This window comes from Ochotona princeps, chromosome 19 (assembly GCF_030435755.1).
Source record: "Ochotona princeps isolate mOchPri1 chromosome 19, mOchPri1.hap1, whole genome shotgun sequence".
NCBI classification, from domain to species: domain Eukaryota; kingdom Metazoa; phylum Chordata; class Mammalia; order Lagomorpha; family Ochotonidae; genus Ochotona; species Ochotona princeps.
Window position 1 is genome coordinate 32,778,907 of NC_080850.1, and position 19,691 is coordinate 32,798,597.

General features: G+C 40.8%; 1 protein-coding gene across 6 annotated transcripts in view; it reads left to right on the forward strand.

The window, feature by feature from the left end:
- The window catches only part of FAM13B (family with sequence similarity 13 member B), a 68,713-nt gene that overhangs the window by 9,551 nt on the left and 39,471 nt on the right, over nt 1-19,691 (forward strand). For 4 of the 6 annotated variants that reach the window (XM_058677761.1, XM_058677760.1, XM_058677763.1 and 1 more), the window contains 5 exons: nt 4,635-4,801; nt 5,972-6,163; nt 6,608-6,820; nt 10,744-10,921; nt 11,212-11,353. In XM_058677761.1, the coding sequence (XP_058533744.1) occupies nt 6,007-6,163; nt 6,608-6,820; nt 10,744-10,921; nt 11,212-11,353 (690 nt within the window). In that variant the 5' untranslated portion in view covers nt 4,635-4,801; nt 5,972-6,006. The remainder of the gene's footprint in view (nt 1-4,634; nt 4,802-5,971; nt 6,164-6,607; nt 6,821-10,743; nt 10,922-11,211; nt 11,354-19,691) is intronic. The other 2 variants (XM_058677764.1, XM_058677765.1) reach the window with 2 other exon arrangements.

The following is a 19,691-nucleotide window of genomic DNA, read 5'->3' on the forward strand; positions in this document are numbered from 1 at the left end:
GCCCAAAACTTGGTACCCTGCACCTGTGTGGGAGACCCAGAAGATCTCCTGGCTCCTGGCTTCAGGTTGGCTCAGCTCCAGCCTTTGTGGTCACTTGGAGAGTGATATCTTCCTTTCTCTCCTCCTCTCTATATATCTGACTTTGCAATAAAAATAAATTTTAAGAAAGTGCACATATGATATTAGACGTATTTTTTTTAATTAACTATTTTGCATTATGTGACAGTTTCATAGGCTCTAGGAATCTCCCTCCCCTCCCCTCCCCCTCCCCTCCCCCCCGGGTGGATTCCTCCACCTTGATGCAGTATTACAGTTCAAATTCAATCAAGATTCTTTCCTTGCAAACATATACCAAGCATAGAGTCCAGCTACTTATTGTCCAGATGGGTTGAACAGTTTTCTTGCGGAGACCATTTCTGGTCTAGACGTATTTTTTTTTTTTTTATTAAAGATTTATTTTTATTTTTATTACAAAGTCAGATATACTGAGAGGAGGAAAGACAGAGAGGAAGTGGAGCTGCCGGGATTAGAACCAGCGGCCATATGGGATCAAGGCGAGGACCTTAGGCACTAGGCCACGCTGCCAAGCCCTAGATGTATTGTTTCTGCTTAATTTGTTACTAATTTTTAAAATTTGTTTTACTTACTTGAAAGGCAGAATTACATAGAGAGGTAGAGACAGATCTTTCATCTATTGCTTCACTGCCACGATGATGCCCACTTAGGAGTAATTTCATAAGAAATTATGGCGGCTTGACCCACCAGGGTTGGGTCAGGCCTAATCCAGGAGCTGGGAACTTCTTCCAGATTTCCCACATCGATGCAGGAGGCCCAAGTACTTAGATCATCTCTGCTGCCCACTCAGGTGCATTACAGGGATCTTGATGAGAGTGGAGCAGCTAGGACTTGAACTGGCGTTTTTGGATGCTGGTGTTGCATGCAGGGCGTGGGTTAAATCGCTGTGCTACAGAAATTTCTCCCAAAATGTACAGTTTATGTACGTTTATGCTCTGTACCAGTAGATTGTTAATTATTTTAGAAATACACAGGCATGTATTGAATGTGTGTGTGTTTTTTTTCCTGAGAAAAAGATGTGGAATCTAGAGTTTTAGGCATTAGGAAGTAGTCAAGGAAGTATGTTCCATCTGCTGGTTCTCTTCCAGCATGGCTGCAGTGGCAGAGTCTGGGCTGGTTCAGAAGTACGAACTAGCAGCTTCATCTGAGTCTCCTTGTGGGTGCAGTGACTGAAGAACTTACGCTGCTTCTGCTGTTTTTCTAGGCATATAAGCAGGGAGCTGGATGGGAAATGGAGCATGTTATTATTATGTTATATGCTATTTGCCATATTTGTTACTTAAATATAAACATGTTATTTATGTAATGCTTATATAATCTTGTGTTAAGAAAGCTGTATGTGTTAATAGAAATAAAGTTGAATGGAGTGCATAAATATCTTACTCTTCAGCAGAGCTCAGGTTGATTGTTATATAAGGTAGTTTTTCCTAACTGTACATACTACCTGGCTTTATTGATATGTATCTAATTCTGTTATTTTCATCAGTTTTTTCTTATACCAAAATATGGGATATAGAATTCAATATGAATTCTTACTCTATTTTTTTTTAAGGTTTATTTATTTTTATTGGAAAGTCAGATATACAGAGAGAAGGGAATCCAGAGAGGAAGATCTTTGTTCTGCTGGCACTCCTCAAGCAGCTGTGACGGCCAGAGCTCAGCTGATCTGAAGCAAGGAACTAGGGAGCTTCTTCCAGTTCTCCCAAAGAGGTGCAGGGTCCCGAAGCCGTGGGCCGTCCTTTACTGCTTTCCCAGGTCAGAGGCAGGGAGCTGGAAGGAAAGTGGGCTGCTAGAATGTGAACTGGTGCCCATATGGGATCCTGGCATGTGCAAGGCGAGGACTTCAGCTGCTAGGCCACTGCCCAGGTCCTCTTACTCTTTTTCACCATCACGATGCTAAGGAACTGTTGCTTGTGTTTAAAATACTTTCTGTGTTGTGATTGATAGTGACAGTCTGGTTTTGGAAATCTCTGGTTGCTTTGAAAGTCTACTTATGATGTTCTCTTATGTCAAACCTTTGACTTAACTACTTTTTTTGTCGTTTGTTAATTTTGTCTGGTAGGATATTTCCTGAGATCTCTCTGGGTCCATTTTCTGTGATGCCTGTTACCATTTTCTTTCCTATTGGAAAGGCAGAGTGAAAGGGCCAGTGAGTGAGGTAGGGCATTATCTTCTATCCACTCGTTCACCTCTCACGTGGCTGTCGTGGCCAGAGCTGAGCCAATCCAAAGTCAGGAGGTTCTAATGGAGTAGCTGGGACATAAACCAGAGCCCCTGTGTGATCCTGGAACTGGAAGGCTGAAGATCAGCAAGTTGAGCCATTCATTGTGCAAAGACCCTACTAGCAAGTTTTATTGGAAGCTGAGCAGCTGGGATTCTAACTAGCATTCCTACGGGATATGGGTGTCCCAAATGGCAGCCTTAACTTGTTGTGCCACAATAGGAGCCCCTCTCTTCTTGAGAATTTATTGTTGTAATTTAGACATGACATTAAGTTTTCTAGCGCTTCCATAGCAAATTACCTCAAACTTGAATGACATTAAAGTGGCACTTTTCTCATGGCTTTGAGGACAGAACATACATAGGCACAGAAGAAAACAACATGCAGATAGTGACAAAAGTAAGGCTATGGCATCAGAAGCCCAGGAGTGCCAACAGTCACCAGAAACTGGAAGAGGCAAAGGATTCTCCCATTGCACCTTCAGAAGAGAGGTGGCCCCTTGTCGACACCCTAATTTTAACTTCTGGCCTCCAAAACTGTGTGAAAAATGCCACTTTAATGTCACTTTTTTAGCCATTTGGAGAGTGAACTAGTGGATGGATGATCTCGGGTTCTAAATTTATCTCTAACTCTAACCTTCAGATGAATCTTAAAGAAACATGCTCTGAGAACAAAAGGAGGAGAATTTCTAGGCCCTTTAGATAAGTATCAGGTCTTTTTATAAAAAATGTATTTTTTTTTTTATAAACAGGTTTTTTTTGAGAAAGGTGTCAACTGTCTTATTTATTTATTTATTATTATTATTTTTTTTATTACAAAGTCAGATATACTGAGAGGAGGAGAGATAGAGAGGAAGTGGAGCTGCCGGGATTAGAACCAGCAGCCATATGGGATCAAGGCGAGGACCTTAGCCACTAGGCCATGCTGCCGAGCCCAAAAATGTATTTATTTTTATTGGAAAGTCAAATATACAGAGAGGAGGAGAGGAAAGAGAAATATCTTCTGTCTGCTGATTAACTCCCCAAGTGGATGAAATCGCCAGAGCAGAGCCAATCTGAAGCTAGGAGCCAGGAGCTTCTGGATCTCCCACACGGGAGTGAAAAGCTGTATAGCTATCAGTTTACTTTTTTTTTTTTTAAAGATTTATTTTATTTTTATTGGAAAGTCAGATATACAGAGAGGAGGAGAGACAGAGAGAGGATCCTCCCTCTGATGATTCACTCCCCAAGTGAGCTCAATGGCAGGTGCTATTCCGATCCAAAGCCAGGATCCAGGAACCTCCCCCAGGGTCTCCACACGGGTGCAGGGTCCCAAGGCTTTGGGCAGCCCTTGACTGCCTCCCCAGGCCACAAGTAGGGAGCTGTTTGGGAAGTGGAGCTGCTGGGACCAGAACCGTCACCCACATGGAATCCCTGCACATTCAAGGCGAGGACCTTAGCCTCTAGGCCACACCACCGGGCCCCAGTTTACTTTTTATAAGGAAATCTAGGCTCAGAGACAGAAAGTGTTCAGGCTCATTTATTTACAAAATGGTTGAGTTGGGCCCGGCGTGATAGTGTAGTGGTTAAAGTCCTTGCCTTGAACACGCCGGGATCCCATATGGGCACCGGTTCTAATCCCGGTGGCATCACTTCCCATCCAGCTGCCTGTTTGAGGCCTGGGAAAGCAGTCGAGGACGGCCCAAAGCCTTGGGACCCTGCACTCATGTGGGAGACCCTGCTCCAGCCGTTGCAGTCGCTTGGGCAGTGAATCATCGGATGGAAGATCTTCCTCTCTGTCTCTCCTCCTCTCTGTATATCTGCCTTTCCAATAAAAAAATAAATCTTAAAAAAAAAACCATGGTTGAGTTGGCAGTTAAATGTGAGCCTTTCCCTTTTTTTTTTTCCTGCGCTTTTCTGGATGTCCTGCTAGCTTCTGTAAATCAGAAAGCTCAGAAAAAAACTATGTTATAAACAGAGATGAAAGTAAAGGAACACAAGTACAGTTCCAAGCTTGAAGTTTATCTTTGAGTCTTTGATCTCCTGGAAATAGTTTACTTTTGCGTTTAAGGAAATGTGATGTTCTGGAGTCGGGTGTGTGTACAGAAGGGCTCATGGAGTAGGGTGGATGGTGTAATTCCTGAAGATGTCAGCTATTCCCATTTGTCATCCCTTTGTTGATCAGCAGCATAGAGATCAACCCTGCTAACTGAAACCTTTTAAGAATCATCAAGAGTCATTACAGAGTCTTGAGCAAAGGAATGCCTTTCATTATAGATAGCACCCTAGATCATAATTTTATTGTCTTCTCACAGGTAAAAGTGTTATGACAGACTAAAATAAGTGCTCTTGTTTTCCAGATTAACTGCTGAGGTACTGATTGAGTTCTGCGTTTCTTCAATGAGGAACTACAGGCTGATCTTCTGCCATAATCTCAAACAGCCATAAATGACAAAAGAATGCTTGCTCAGTGAGGGTAGCAGGTGCAGAAGCCGTTTTTTAAACTTAGGCGTTTAAGTACTCAAAGGTAAGTTTCCAAAATGGTAGCTATTCTGTGCTCTATGAATCTTAAGTTGTTCCCTGTAACCATCCCCCTTCCCTGCTGTTTTAAAAACACATGATTTATTCTTACATCTGCCATTTGATTATTAACTTGAGACTTCATAGTTATTTGCACAGAAATGTTGAAGTGTGGATGCTGCTTGCTTAAGCCTGCACATTTATGGCATTTGTTGTCCCTTGGTTAATTCCTACTATTCCGATAAGTTAACTGGATTGTTTTTCTACTCATATTGTGATGCTGTCTTGATCCCTTGTGTATATACACATGCTCAAGTAGGCCTTCTTTTTGTAAAGTTTAGAAGTTTGAGTAGATTTATGTTTGTCATCAGTTGTCCTCCACTGTTAATGAGAAGGGAAGTGTTTCTATGGGGCGGTAAGAAAAGACCAGTTGGTGTCATTATTTATTGTCAGTTTTTGAAAACAAATTTTCTTATTTGTTTAAAATATTGGATGCTTTAGATACTAGAATCTCATTATTTTCTTCTATTTTTCTTTGCTGATCACAGTTAATTGATTCTTCGCAATTCAAATGAATAATTATGAAGCAACAGTGCTGATAAAAGGACTTACCTCATTGAATATTGTTGTCCAAAACTGCAAAAAAAATTTTTTTAAAAATAAGAAAGTACTATACTATTGTCTCATGGAAATAAAGATTCATTAATGTTGTTCTTACTAGCTTATCATTTATAGCTGGAGGTTTTGGCCAATCGCTTTATTGAAAGTGATGCTTTCTTGTTTAAGTGTTTATCTATTGAAAGATTGGATTAGCTTCCCTGTAGCTGAGTCCAGAAATGGATTGGTCTTGGCATTTTCACTTGTTGTTACAAGCGTGGTCAGTAAAGGTCTCCTTGGAGTCACATTTGCCCCTTAATTTAGCTTTGGAAAATTAATGTGCCTTTCTAAATTTTGGATGATTAATTTTGCCATTGTTGTTAACATGCAAACACTGAAGGGAACATTCAGAACTAACTTCATGGAAAAGAAAATGCTCAATTGTGGACCTGGTTTACTAGAATATGTTTAAATAGCGCACATTCAGGAGTAAAGCATTTTTCTTTAATGTATTTAGTCATATTGCCACCTGTTAATCATTATAGTTTTTTTTTTTTTTTTTTTGTCTTTCATTTGGCAGAAAAGACAGCTTTGATTTCTGGCTGCAAAAAAGATATGAGGAAGAGCTCCTCCCCTTCCTTGAGTAACTGCAACTCCGTTCTTGCTAACAAAATATTTGGAATTCCACTTGATGAGCTGCAGCAGGGAGGACATCCAGACAATGAGGTTCCGTTGATAGTCCGCCACGTTGTGGACTATATTGAGGAACATGGTATACGTTTCCTTACTTTGAGGGCTAGCTTTTGTTTAATAAACACAACTTATCCCTTTTTGGCTTTGGATTTTTAAATTTTTTCTTTTTAGTTTTAGTTTTAGTTCAAAACATAGGAAAAACAATATAGGATTTCTTTTTAGCATTGAAATGTGTTTTTTACTTAAATTCTTACACTTATAAACATGATGATGGTTGCCTAGCCTAGAACACTTTTTGGTAGTGGTAATAGGAGTATTTTTAATAAGGGGTGGGATAAAATAAACTATCCCTGAGAATAGAAGATAGTATGTTTCTAGGCATGTAATTTGAAGGTTTTTTAGTCAAATCAGGGGAGCCAAGAAAGGCTTTCCAAAAGATAAATATTTTAAGTTGATTGGAGAATGAATGTGGTAAAATAGTTGAAGTTGCAGCTTATTTAATTTTTGCCTTGAACTAATGTAGGAGGTCTGGATCAACAAGGACTTTTTCAAGTCAATGGAAATGCTGAGACAGTGGAGTGGCTTCGGCAGAGATATGACAGTGGAGAAGAGGTGGATTTGGTTAAGGAAGCAGATGTTCCCTCAGCTATTAGTCTTCTTAGGTTTTTCCTTCAAGAACTTCCTGAACCTGTTGTCCCTGGCAGTTTGCATATTCACTTGATGCAGCTTTCTCAAGGTAATATAATTTGATTTTTATTAGTCATTTATTAATAATTTCAAAGTACTTTTAGTGAGTTTTTAAATTTAAAAATAGATTTATTTATTTATTTGAGTAGGAGTGACAGAGAAGGAGAGATAGGGAATGAGAGATAAAGAGAGAAAATATCCTCTTTGTGATGGTTCATTTCCCATGTTAGCACAGCAACTAGATCTGGACCAGGCATTAAACCAGGAGCCAGTAACTCCATTAAGGTCTCCCATTGGAGTGGCAGGGGCCCCAAAACTTGGCTAGCAATTTTTGCCTTCCTAGGTACCTTACCAGGAAGCTGCACTGGAAATGGAGCAACCAGGACTTAAACCAACTGTCCCTATGTCGGCTGCCAAATGAACCCCTGGTTCATTTCCCAAATGGCCGCATTGGCCAGGTCTGTTCCAGTTTAAAGACAGGCCAGTTGCCTCATCAGTTTTTCCCATGTGACTGTTGGGTCCCAAGTACTTGGGCCACATTCTGCTGCTGTTTCAGGTGTATGGGCAGGGAGATGCATTGGAATTTTAACCAGCAACCATATGGGATGCTGGTGCTGCAGGCTGTGGCTTACTGCACTATACCACAGTGCTGACTCCATTACCCTGCTCTTAATCAGTTTCAGAGAAGTACTGTTTTACTATTTTCACAGTTGCTTTTTGGACAGTTTGTGTGTGTTTAAATATCTTTAAGATTTATTTTATTTGACAGAGAAGATCTTCCATCATTGATTCACTCCCCAAATGGCTGATACGGTCTAGGCTGAAGCCAGGAGATAGGAACTCCATTTGAATATCTCCAACAAGGGTAGCAGAGGTTCAAGTTCTGGACCATCTTCTGCTGCCAACCCAGGTGCATTATCAGGGAATTGAATCGGAAGTAGAGTAGCTGGAACCCGAACTACCTCTCCAGTGTGGGGTCTAGCATTGCAGGCAGCAGCTTAACCCACTGCTGCATACCCAGTATAGGGACTGTAGAGTTGAGTGAATGGCAAGTACGTGGATCCCTTTGAATATTACTAAATTTTTGCAATTGGTCTTGTTTTTTTAGAAGTTTTATTTTTTATTGGTAAGTCAGATTTATAGAGAGATGGAGAGACAGAAAGATCTTCTATCTGCTGGTTTACTCCCAAGTGGCTGCAACAGCTGGAGCTGAGTTGATCAGAAGCCAAGAGCTTCTGGGTCTCCCACATGGGTGCAGGGTCCATCCAGTCTTTATTCTTGTATGAAAATTTATACATGTGGACAGATTCCTCTCCACTTATTATAAGTAAATACTTTTACAGGGTTTTGCCAATACAGCTAATGTTTATTTAGTGTTTGGTGTGTATTCGATGCTGTTCTAGTTGCTGGGAACGGAACTGCATAAAAAATCTGCCTTCTAAGAGGTGAAATTCTCAAGACTATAGGGGAGATAGAAAAAAATGAGAGAATATTGGCAGCTTAGATGATGATGGGTGCTGTATACAGATTTGGAGAACATGTTTGGGAGAATTTGTCAGTGTTTCTATAGTCATCATTGACAGTATTGATTGTTTGCATTTTTTAGTTGATTACACATGATTTTACTGTTTTGAAATCAGTTTGCTAGAAAGAACTGGCAGTATAAAAGAAAGAGATGTCTTCCTTTTGGTGGTTTAGTCCACAGATAACACAGTGACCTGGCTTAGATCAGGCAAAGCTAGGAACCGAGATTCCATCTGAGTTTCCCACATGGATGGCAGGACTGGCTCATCTTTGCTTCTGTCCCAGGGAGCTGGATCGGAAGGAGAGTAGGTGGGACTTAAAGTGATCCTCTGATATGGGATACTGGTGTCCCAGGAAGTAGTTTAATTTGCTCTGTCACAGTGCTGGCCCTGCTTTATTTTTTAAATTTTTAATTTTTTAAAAAGATTTATTTATTTTTATTGGAAAGTCAGATATACAGAGAGGAGAGACAGAGAGGAAGATCTTGCATCTGTTGGTTCACTCCCTATGCGGCCTCAGCGGCTGGAACTGAGCTGATCTAAAGCCAGGAGCAGGAACTACTTCTGGGTCTCCCACATGGGTACAGGGTCTCAAGGCTTTGGACAGTTCTCGACTGCTTTCCCAGGCCACAAGCAGGGAACTGGATGGGAAGTGGAGCAACCAGGATAAGAACTGGCTCCTGTATGGGATCCTGGCATGTGCAGGATGAAGGCTTTAGTCACTGGGCTGTGTCCTCTCCTCTGCTTTATTTTATAAATGAAATCTTTAGGGCCTGGCGCGTTAGCTTAGTGGCTAAAGTCCTCCTCTGACTTTTCAATAAATAAAAAAGAAATCTGACTTTCCAAAAAAAAAAAAATGAATAATTAAAAAAAAAAGGATGTGTTTATTTGAAAGAGCAAGAGAGGGAGAGGCTGAGAAATGGGGAGGAGGGAGTTTGGAGATAGGGATCTTTGACTCATTGGTTCACTTCCCAGGTGGCCACAATGTCTGGGGTTGGGTCATATTGGCCAGGCAGGATCCAGGATCCTGGAACTCCATCTCATGTTTCCCATGTGAGTGGAATGAATCCAAACATTTGAGCCATCTTTGACTGCTTTCCCAGATGTGTTAGTATAAAGCTGAATTAAAGTAGAGTTACTGAAACTCCAGCCAGCATTCTGAGATATAGCATTGCTGGTGTTGCAAGGCTGGTCCACTGTACCTGCCCTTAAAAATAATTATTTTATGTTGTATTTAATAGATTGTTAAAATTTTTCACCAGTTATAGGAACAGTGATTTTTTTTAAGGTGTTTATTTTTTTTTTTTAAAGATTTATTTTATTTTTATTACAAAGTCAGATATACTGAGAGGAGGAGAGAGAGAGAGGAAGTGGAGCTGCCAGGATTAGAACCAGCAGCCATATGGGATCAAGGCGAGGACCTTAGCCACTAGGCCACGCTGCTGAGCCCTAGGAACAGTGATTTTAATAACATTAATCCAGAACTGTTTCCGTCCATTTGTGAAGTCAGAGTGCTGGTGCATTTGAGTGGATTGATCGAAATAGAAAATATAGAGTGATTGTTATTGGTTGCATGTTAAAACCCATGTGACTGAAGCCTTTCCTGATAGATTTTAGATGCTTGTTATTTTATAGAGTTGGCTAACATCATGAACATAACCTTACAGCAAGAATTTTTCTGTAAATTCATTGTAAGAACCTGCAGAAAAATACGAAATGAATAAAATTGATTTTCTGTACTAGAGCAGAAATTTACATTTTGAGAGTATCTCTGATAAATCGCTTGATAAATCGCTTGATAAATCGCCCTCTTTAAGCAGCAGGATTGGTAACAGCCTAGTCCATGTTCATGAAAACTCAAATGATGTGATAAATATCATCCCCGGTTTGTGTGATGAACTCCAGCTGATAATAAAAAAACCATCAGTTTAAAGGAGAAGCATGAGACTTTGTGTATTGCTGATGTGGCCTTTGTGTGATGTGAGGGGAATAATAAAGTCACTCTCTCACCTTTTCCTTTCTGTTTTCCCGGTACATTCAAGTGTGAAAATATTACTGATATTTATGTCAGCTCATTAAATTTGCTTTCATCAGTAGTACACGTCGCCTCTCAGGGCCAATGTATTTTGTTTCTGATGGTTTGCAGTAGTTTGAAAATACAGGTACAGTCATGCAAGAGAGTACAGAGAAATGTGGAGCCAGTAATAGATGAGGAAAACATCATTCAGCAGTTGAGGGTTTGGTTCCTGTTTTCCTCATTTCCAACTCTTCTCCCATCTAATAAGTGAAATGTAAAGCTCTAAGGCATTTGGCCTCTGGTTAGAGGAAGTGAAGAGGTTTTGAATTGTTATAGTAGAAAGGTGGTGTGGGTGGAGTGATGTAAACTTGGCAAAGTATCTGAGTCTTTTTTTTTTACTTAATTAAAAAGACCTGTCATTATATTTTATAGATTATAATAACGAAGATGAATTTGGAAGAAAATTGAAGTTCCTCTTGCAACAGCTGCCATCTGTTAATTATAGTTTGTTAAAGTTTCTGTGTAGATTTTTAGCCAATGTAGCATCACATCATGAAGAAATTTGGTCTACAAATTCTTTGGCTGCTGTCTTTGGTCCAGATGTCTTCCAGTGAGTTGTTTGACAATTTTTGTTTTATTTTAAACATTGTATGAAATAGAATCATTATTTTGTCTTCCAAGAATCATGGTTTACTTGATAAACCATTTTTTAAATAGTAGAGACCAGTAGTCCTTTCAGCATTTCCGTGAAAAGTGGTACAAGTTAGGTAGGCTATCCAGATGTGTAAACTGGGCCGCAGTGTGACAGTGACATAAATTTCTCAGATTCATTCTGGTTGCTTTCTAACTACCTGTGATTTATTGAAGAACTCTTAGTTCAGTTTGGACTTTTATTCTTAGCATTTACACAGATGTGGAAGATATGAAAGAGCAAGAAATAGTGAGCAGAATAATGGCTGGACTTCTGGAAAATTACTATGAGTTTTTTGAGAATGAAGAGGAAGAGTTTTCTTCAAATGATTTGAGTTCTATCACTGAACAGGTGAGAATTTTTTATATCATGTTTGGAGAGACTTTTTTTTTGAGGAATAATCTCTTAAAGGCTTGGCACAAACTTAATGTAGAATGTAAGTACTGAACTGGCAGGCTGTGTGGAGACACATGCAAGTAGTATATGGATGAAGGTTTGTTTTTTTTTTTCTTTTTTTCCCTGAACAACTTCCTGTTTTTAATTTGGGTAAGGGACAGAAATGAAACTACTTTTAAAGAGTTTTTGATTTCTTGTACTTTTTTAGGCGTTGTTTTACATGTGTCATGTGATATTGGTTTGTATAAAATAGCACTGGGCAGTGTAGGCAAAGGGTGAGAAGTTCAAGGCACAGGAAAACAATATGAATTTTTACAAATTTGAAGTTTTTCTTGACTAAACTAGCTTGTCAAGGTAATAGTGTAATTGTTGCCATTAATGGGAAGCATCTGGGGTTTGCAAGGCTAGTTTGCAGGAAGTTGTAGTTGCAGGTAGTTTTTAAAACCTGGTGATTTGAGAATGTTTAGACTGCTGTGTTCTTCTGTTGTTGCTGCTGTGTCTCGGTGGTTGAGACTGTACAGGGATCTGAGTGACTCCCCTTTATCAAACGGGAATCTTGAGGAATGGCAGTGCACTCTAAACCTAGTTTAGCACGGACTCCTAACATACAGGCTTTGTGATTTAGGTCTTTTTGGAGGTTTTGCTTACAAGCTTTTTTTTAGGTTAAAACCTATGATACTTTGGGGGGGTTGGAGCTGCTGATACATTTTAAAAATTGCATCATTCAATGATTTCGAAAAAATAAAGTGAAATATTTAGTAAAATGTCCTACATAACCACTTTTTCTCTACCCTTCCTCTCCATTGTTTCTGAAATATTTATCGATGGCTTTTAGATGAAAATACAAATAAATATTTTCTTTTTCTAAAAACAAATTTGGTATATCATACTGTTCTTTGCTTTATATCAGTGGTGGATTTGGGAGTTTTTAATAGAATACAGAGAACATATGTTGATAGGGCCTTACAATTGATTTGATGTATACTAACAGTCCCCTGTTGGAAAGGTGTTAGTACATTCTGTTTTTCATGTAACAGTTTTGGTTTATATCTGCTCTGATAGAAAATTTAGTTGCTCTGCTTACTGCACTCACCTATATCAAGATTTGCTGAATTACAGTCACACTGGGAGTGATGATGCCCATTTGGGTTTCAGCCCTTTATTTGTTGTGATTAAGCAGATTGTCTTGAAAGGTAGGTTATTTTATTTTCATTATTTTTATTAGTTCTGATGTTTCCTGTATTTGATCATATGGATTTTGGAGATTTACACAGCTTTTTTCCTTTTTTTTCTTTTAAAAATTTAAAGATACATTTATTTGTTTGAAATGCAGAGTTAAACAGAGAATGAAGGAGAGGAGTTAAAGGGAGAGCTGTCCCAACAACTAGACTCCCTACATGAGTGTAATAGCTGGATCTTCTGTACTTGGGTGCAGGGACCCAAGTACTTGGGGCATATCTGTTGCTCTCCCAGGTGCATTAGCATGGAACTGGAAGGATACTGGAGCAGCCAGAACTTGAGCCAGTTCCCATATGGAATGCCTGAAGGTGATGTCATGGCACTGCCCCGAAACTCAGCTTTTACTTGGAAGAATTGTTACGCTTTATGAACCTTTAATACTTTTTATTTCAAGAGGTTTATTCCTTCCCCAGTTTTTTGCATTTTTCTCATTTAACATTGTCTTTGTCTGATTTTCCTTTTTGGTTTCTCTTTTTTCCTTCTTTCTTCCCTTCTTTCTTTCCTTTCCGTATAATCCTCCCTTTTCACTTTTCTGTCAGGACAGAAGTTATGCTATAAGGAACTTGGAAGAAATAATGCTAAATGCCCGATACAACTTTTATTGGATAAACAGATTGAAATTGTGTGTGTGTGTCTGTGTGTATGTATCAGGGTGCTTTAAAATTTCATGGAAAACGTGGATTTACATGAATTTTGACAGTTCATAATTTTCTTTTATAGAAAGAGTATATTGATTTGGAAGGTATATACTTAGAAGGAATAGAATCGTCTGTTGGTTCACTCCCCAAGTGACTGTGGCTGGGCCAAGCTGAAGGTGGAGAGTCTAAAGCTCCTTGGAGGTCTTTCATGTGGGTGTAGGCATCAAGCACTGTGCCATCTGCTGCTGGGTTACCAGGCTCTTTAGCAGGAAGATAGATCAAAAGTGGAGAAGCTGGATCCCTTAACTGGCAACCAAATGGAATTCTAGTATGGTTTAATTTGCTCCACCCCAGCATTAGCCCCCATGTACAGTTTTGCTTATTTACTTTTAAAATGTATTTATTCTTACTGGAAAGTCAGATTTACAGAGAGAAAGAGATGCAGAAAGAAAGATCTGTCTGCTGGTTCACTCCCCAAGTGGCTGCAATGGCCAGAGCTAAGCTGATCCAAAGCGAGGAACTTCTTCTGGGTATCCCATGTGGGTGCAGGGTCCCAAGGCTTTGGTCCATCCTTTACTGCTTTCCCAGGCCACAAGCAGGGATCTGGATGGAAAGTGGAGCAGCTGGGATATGAATTGGTGCCAATGTGAGATCCCAGCACATGCAAGGCTAGGGTTTAGCCACTGAACCATTGCCTTGGACTCACAAATATGTATAATTCCATCAGTTAAAATTTGTTTGAAAGAGTTAAAGAGAGAGAAAACTTTGGTCTGCTGGTTCATTCCTAAATGACGACAATGGCTGGGTTGATCTGAAGCCAGGAGCCTGGAGTCTTCTTCCTAGTTTCCCACATGGTCACAGGACCATCCTCCACTGTGTTCCCCAGGCATATTAGTAGGGAGCTGGGATTGCTAGTGGAGCATTGTGCACTTGAGTTGGTGGTGTCTGTATGGTACGTCAGCACAACAAGTGGAGGCTTAAGCTTCTATGCCACAGCACTGCGCTCTAATTCCATCTTTTGAAGAATTCATGCCTTCCTCCTCATAGTAAACCAAATGGATAACCATTATTAACCTAACTTAGTGCTATATGGAAGTTTTCATACATTTTTTAGAGATCATATGCAGTTCCTTAGTTAGAAACAGAACCGACCCAGCAATTGCAACCACTAGCTAATAAGGACGATGGATTGTGCCGGGCCCTGTACTTGCAAGTACACACAAGAATCTGGTCTGGGAACACCTCAGACAAAGTTTCTTTGGGGATCTTTCCAAACTGCCAGACTCAGAACCCTAACCATGAAAAGACAGAGGACAGAACAAGTCAATCAACCACCTCAGCCATATGATGGCAGTGAAAAACTGGGCAAACGGAAACTCTAAGGTGGACTATGTCAATCAGTGGATTCTGCAGCGACTTCATCATGCTTAGAATGGCGAGATTGGTAGTAATTCGTAACTGTTGAACTATCAAAACCACTTGAGCAAGACCCTTGGAGCCTGCCCCACATCAGGGACCTAGGGTAGGTGGAAGACTGGGCGGGGCTTCTCCCTTAAAATCCCCCTTTACCTCAGATACATGAAGGAAACAATGTGGAAGAAAAAAATAAAGAACTGATACTTCTCTTAGTTGAAAGGAAATGACATTGTAGAGTGACCGGTTACGTCACCATCAACAACACTGGTATCCTGTGTGGGTACCAGTTTGATTCTAGCTGTTAAATTTCAAGTCCAGTGTCCAGTTCTCTGTTTTTTTTTTTTTTTTTTTTTAAAGATTTATTTTTATTACAAAGTCAGATACATAGAGAGGAGGAGAGATAGAGAGGAAGTGGAGCTGCCGGGATTAGAACCAGTGGCCATATGGGATCCCGGCGAGGACCTTAGCCACTAGGCCACGCCACCGGGCCCATGTCCAGTTCTCTGTTAATGTTCTGGGAAAGCAGGGGATGGCTCGAAGTCTTGTGACACTGTACCTGAGCGGGAGACCTGGAAGAAACTCCTGGATCCTGGTTTCAGATTGGCTCAGCTCTGGTTGGTGTGGCCATTTGGGGAGTGAACCCACAGAAGAAACACATCTCTCTATCTCTGTCTCTCCTTCTCTTCCTAAAACCTGATCTTCCTTTCCAATAAAAATGTATTAATCTAAGACTAGAAAAAAAAAGATATTCCATGTATTATGGAATTCTGCATGTTACCTTCTTCTTCTTTAGCTTTATTGATTTATTTGAAAGGCAGAGTAGAACTGCATGAGAGGGACAAACACACACACACAGGCACACAGATACCTGTACAAGTATCATTCATTGGCTGAATCACTTCCCGAATATCTAAAACATCTGGACTAGGCTGAAACTAGGAGGCAGGAGTTGCATGTGGGAAGTAAGGAGGTAGGACATGGGGGAACCACATTTCCCATGTGTGAAGTAGGAGACCCAGCTTCTTGGACTATTATCCTGACCTCCATGGCACATTAGCAGGAAGCTGGATCAGAAGCAGAAGTGAAGGCAGGACTTGTTGCTAGGTACTCTGAAAGGATGCTAACACTGAAGAAAGTGGCTTAGCTCACTGTTCTGCAATGCCAGCTTAATTCCTTTTTAAAAACAAATGGTTTCGGGCCCGGCGGCGTGGCCTAGCGGCTAAAGTCTTCGCCTTGGACGCCCCCGGATCCCATATGGGGGCCGGTTCTAATCCCGGAAGCTCCACTTCCCATCCAGCTCCCTGCTTGTGGCCTGGGAAAGCAGGAGAGGACGGCCCAATGCATTGGGACACTGCACCCGCGTGGGAAACCCGGAAGAGGTTCCAGGTTCCCGGCTTTGGATGGGCGCGCACCGGCCCGTTGCGGCTCACTTGGGGAGTGAATCATCGGACGGAAGATCTTCCTCTCTGTCTCTCCTCTGTATATATCTGGCTGTAATAAAATGAATAAATCTTTAAAAAAAAAAAAATGGTTTCTAAAAAATACGTTTGACTGGTAAGAAATAGAAGATGGCAGCTTAATCTTTCTTACATTTTGATTCCTGTGAAATTTGGAGGGTATACCTTGATATGTTTTAGACTGTATTGTAATTCTGATATTTCTGTTACCCTGTGATTTATTTATGTATGTTAAAAATACATATATAGTATTACATGCTTGTGTTTTTTAAACCACTAGAAAATTTGACCTAAAATATGCTTTTTTAAAGCACATACTAAGTTGAATGGTTGTTAATTTATGAATAATTGTTAAACAGTATCAGGGGGTATTGTTAAATTCTGCAAATTTTCCGAGGCTTAGAAAAGTGGATGAGGAAGTATTAAACATAGTATGTAGAATAAATGGGTTAATGCAGTAAATCCTGAGAGTCAGTGGTGTATATTTCATTATTTTGCAAATTACCCAAATGTAAATTTTTAAGTTTTAATTTTTTTCTGAATTATTCAAGTGGGCTACAGGTACATAGTAAATTATTTAAGGCTGTTAATTTCTTTTTTTTTTTTTTTTTAAGATTTATTTTTATTACAAAGTCAGATATACAGAGAGGAGGAGAGACAGAGAGGAAGATCTTCCGTCCGATGATTCACTCCCCAAGTGAGCCACAACGGGCTTGTGCGCGCTGATCTGATGCCGGGAACCAGGAACCTCTTCCAGGTCTCCCACATGGGTGCAGGGTCCCAAAGCCTTGGGCTGTCCTTGACTGCTTTCCCAGGCCACAGGCAGGGAGCTGGATGGGAAGTGGAGCTGCTGGGATTAGAACCGGCGCCCATATGGGATCCCAGGGTGTCCAAGGTGAGGACTTTAGCCGCTAGGCCACGCCGCCGGGCCCAAGGCTGTTAATTTCTTATCCATCTGTTTTTTTTTTTTTAAGGTTTTATTTATTTGAGGTATGGAGAGAGAGGCGGGGATCTTTTGTTGGTTCATACCCCAGGTGGTTACCTTGGCTTGGGCTAGGCCAGAGTGAAGCTAAAAACCAGAAACTCCATCTGGGTATGTCTCCCATGGGTAGCAGAGAACCAAGCGCTTGGCCATCTTCTGAAGCTTCCCCTGTTGCATTAGCAGGGAACTGCATCAAAAGTAATACCCACATGAGATGCCAACATTTGTAGTCGGTTGCTTCACCCTTTGTGTCACAATGCCAGCCTCCGCATTTTCCTAGTGTACAGTTTAATTTGTCTAAAAGACAGAAGGAGAGAGAGAGAACACTTGTGCTCTCATGTTGGCTCACTCCCCAAATGCCCAAGACAGCCAGGACTTGGTTGGGCTGAAGCCAGGGGCTGGAACTCCGCAAGTCTCCCATGTGGGTGTCTAGGTCCCATCACCGGCTGCCTGCTGGAGTGTGCATTGGCAGAAAACTGGTATTGGGAGCAGACCCAGGACTTGAACTCAGGCACTTTATAGGGAGGGAGTATGGTCATCCTACCCTGTGGCTAACCTGCTAGGTATAAGTGGTCATCTTTTGCGCCTCTACTAGTGGCAAGTGGTTTTTTTTGTTTTTCTTACCTTTTTTTTTTCTTTTTGGAACAGACAGACTGTAACCTTGGTGGTGCTTGATGATTTCTGATTTTGTATTTGAAGGAAGCAGTTTATCCAGCACTGTCTACTTTTGAAATTGCATCTCATAATCTAAGTATTTGTTACAACCTTCTCAAGAGTGTAGATTTTTTATTGATGGGAGAGAAATGGCTGGAGATAATGGCTAGAAGAAATGTTTGAGAAATGACCTAGAAATAAATGAATTTGTACAGATTCTTAAATGAATGAGAATCCAGTAGCGTGACTGGAAGATGGAAGTGATAATGTTTAAAAAGGCAGCTGGGGTCTGTGGAACAGATACTTAAGTTCCTAGAAAAGAGGCATACAGAAGACAAAAATGGAAGAGGTGTAAGCATGGATGAAGGAGCTGAGTGATGTTGGTAAGCAGGAGGTCAAGTTCACAGGGTAAGAGAACTCTTTACCCTGCGTTTAATGCCTCATCTTGCTTGAGATAATTGAGTTTGTTCTTAACTGCAGGAAATTCTGTTGAGATGAGGAGGAAGAAAAACTTACAGACTTTATGTCCTATCTTAATTGATGATCATCAGTGAAAATAATGCTGAATAATGCCAGTTAATTTACATAAAATTTATTGAATTAACTATAATGTTCAGTGCAGTTGTAAGGCTTTCATCGTTTCTTTTAAAGATTTGTTTACCCATGTATTATTTTTGAAAGATTTTTTTCTTTATTGGAAAGGGAGCTATACATAGAGGAGGAGAAATAGAGAGGAAGATATTCCGTCCATTGAGTCTCTCCTCAAGTGACAGTAATGGCTGGAGCTGCACCGATCTGAAGTTAGGAGCCAGGAGCCTTTTCTGGGTCTCCTATGTAGGTGCAGGGTCCCAAGGCTTTGGACTGTCCTCTACTGCCTTCCCAGGCCACAAGCAGGGAGCTGGATGGGAAGTGGAGCTGCCAGGATTAGAACCGGCACCCATATGGGATCCTGGCGCATTCAAGGTGAGGACTTTAGCCACTAGGCCACGACACCAGGCCCACACAAATCAATTTAAAAATGTAATGTCACTTGTTAAGATAGTAATACCTCCATGCAAAAAAAACTGTGGGTTAGATATTTATCTATTCTCATTTTTAAAGATTTATTAATTTTTATTAGATTTACAGAGAGAAGGAAAGATAGAGATGCTCCATCCACTTGTTTCCTCTCTAAATGGCCCCAACAGCCGGAGCTGAGACCATCCAAAGGCAGGATCCTGTTGCGGGTCTTCCACGCTGGTGCAGGGTCTCAAGGCCCTTTGCAGTCCTCTGCTGTCCAGTACAGAAGCAGCAATCTGGAGTGGAAGTGGAGCAGCTCGGGACATGAACTAATGCTCCTATGGGATGCCAGTGCTTGTAGGCAGTGGATTAGCCAATCGAGTATAAATATACTTCTTTTTTTTTTTTTTTTTTTTGCTGAAACTTAGCTTTAACTGCTTTAAACTTTAAAATAGGCTATGTGTGCTTACTGATTAAAAATATGGGATACCACAGGGCAATTACCTGTTAAATACAATGGTTTAGTGAAAATTTATTTCAAAGGTAGCATAGTAAAGGAGAGGGAGAGATCTTCCCTGCATTGGTTCATGCCCCAAATGCCTGCAGCAGCTGAAGCTTGGACAAGCAGAATTTAGGCACCAGGCAGTCAGTCTGGTCTCGGAAGGCTCGCGTGGCAGGGACAGAGGAGGAAGCCGTCATCTGCTCCCTCCCAGACACACTTTGAGGAAACTGGTTGTAAGGCGGAGGACCGGATTCCGTCTTAGGCATTCTGGTGTGGCAGTGGGCAAAGGAATACGTAGTTTAATGTGCTGCAGGACAGTGCCCACCTCAGTTTTTACTTTCATGTATTTATTTGAAAGAGTTTCAGGGAGGGATGGAGGGGCGGATTCTCCATCAGCTGCCTACAT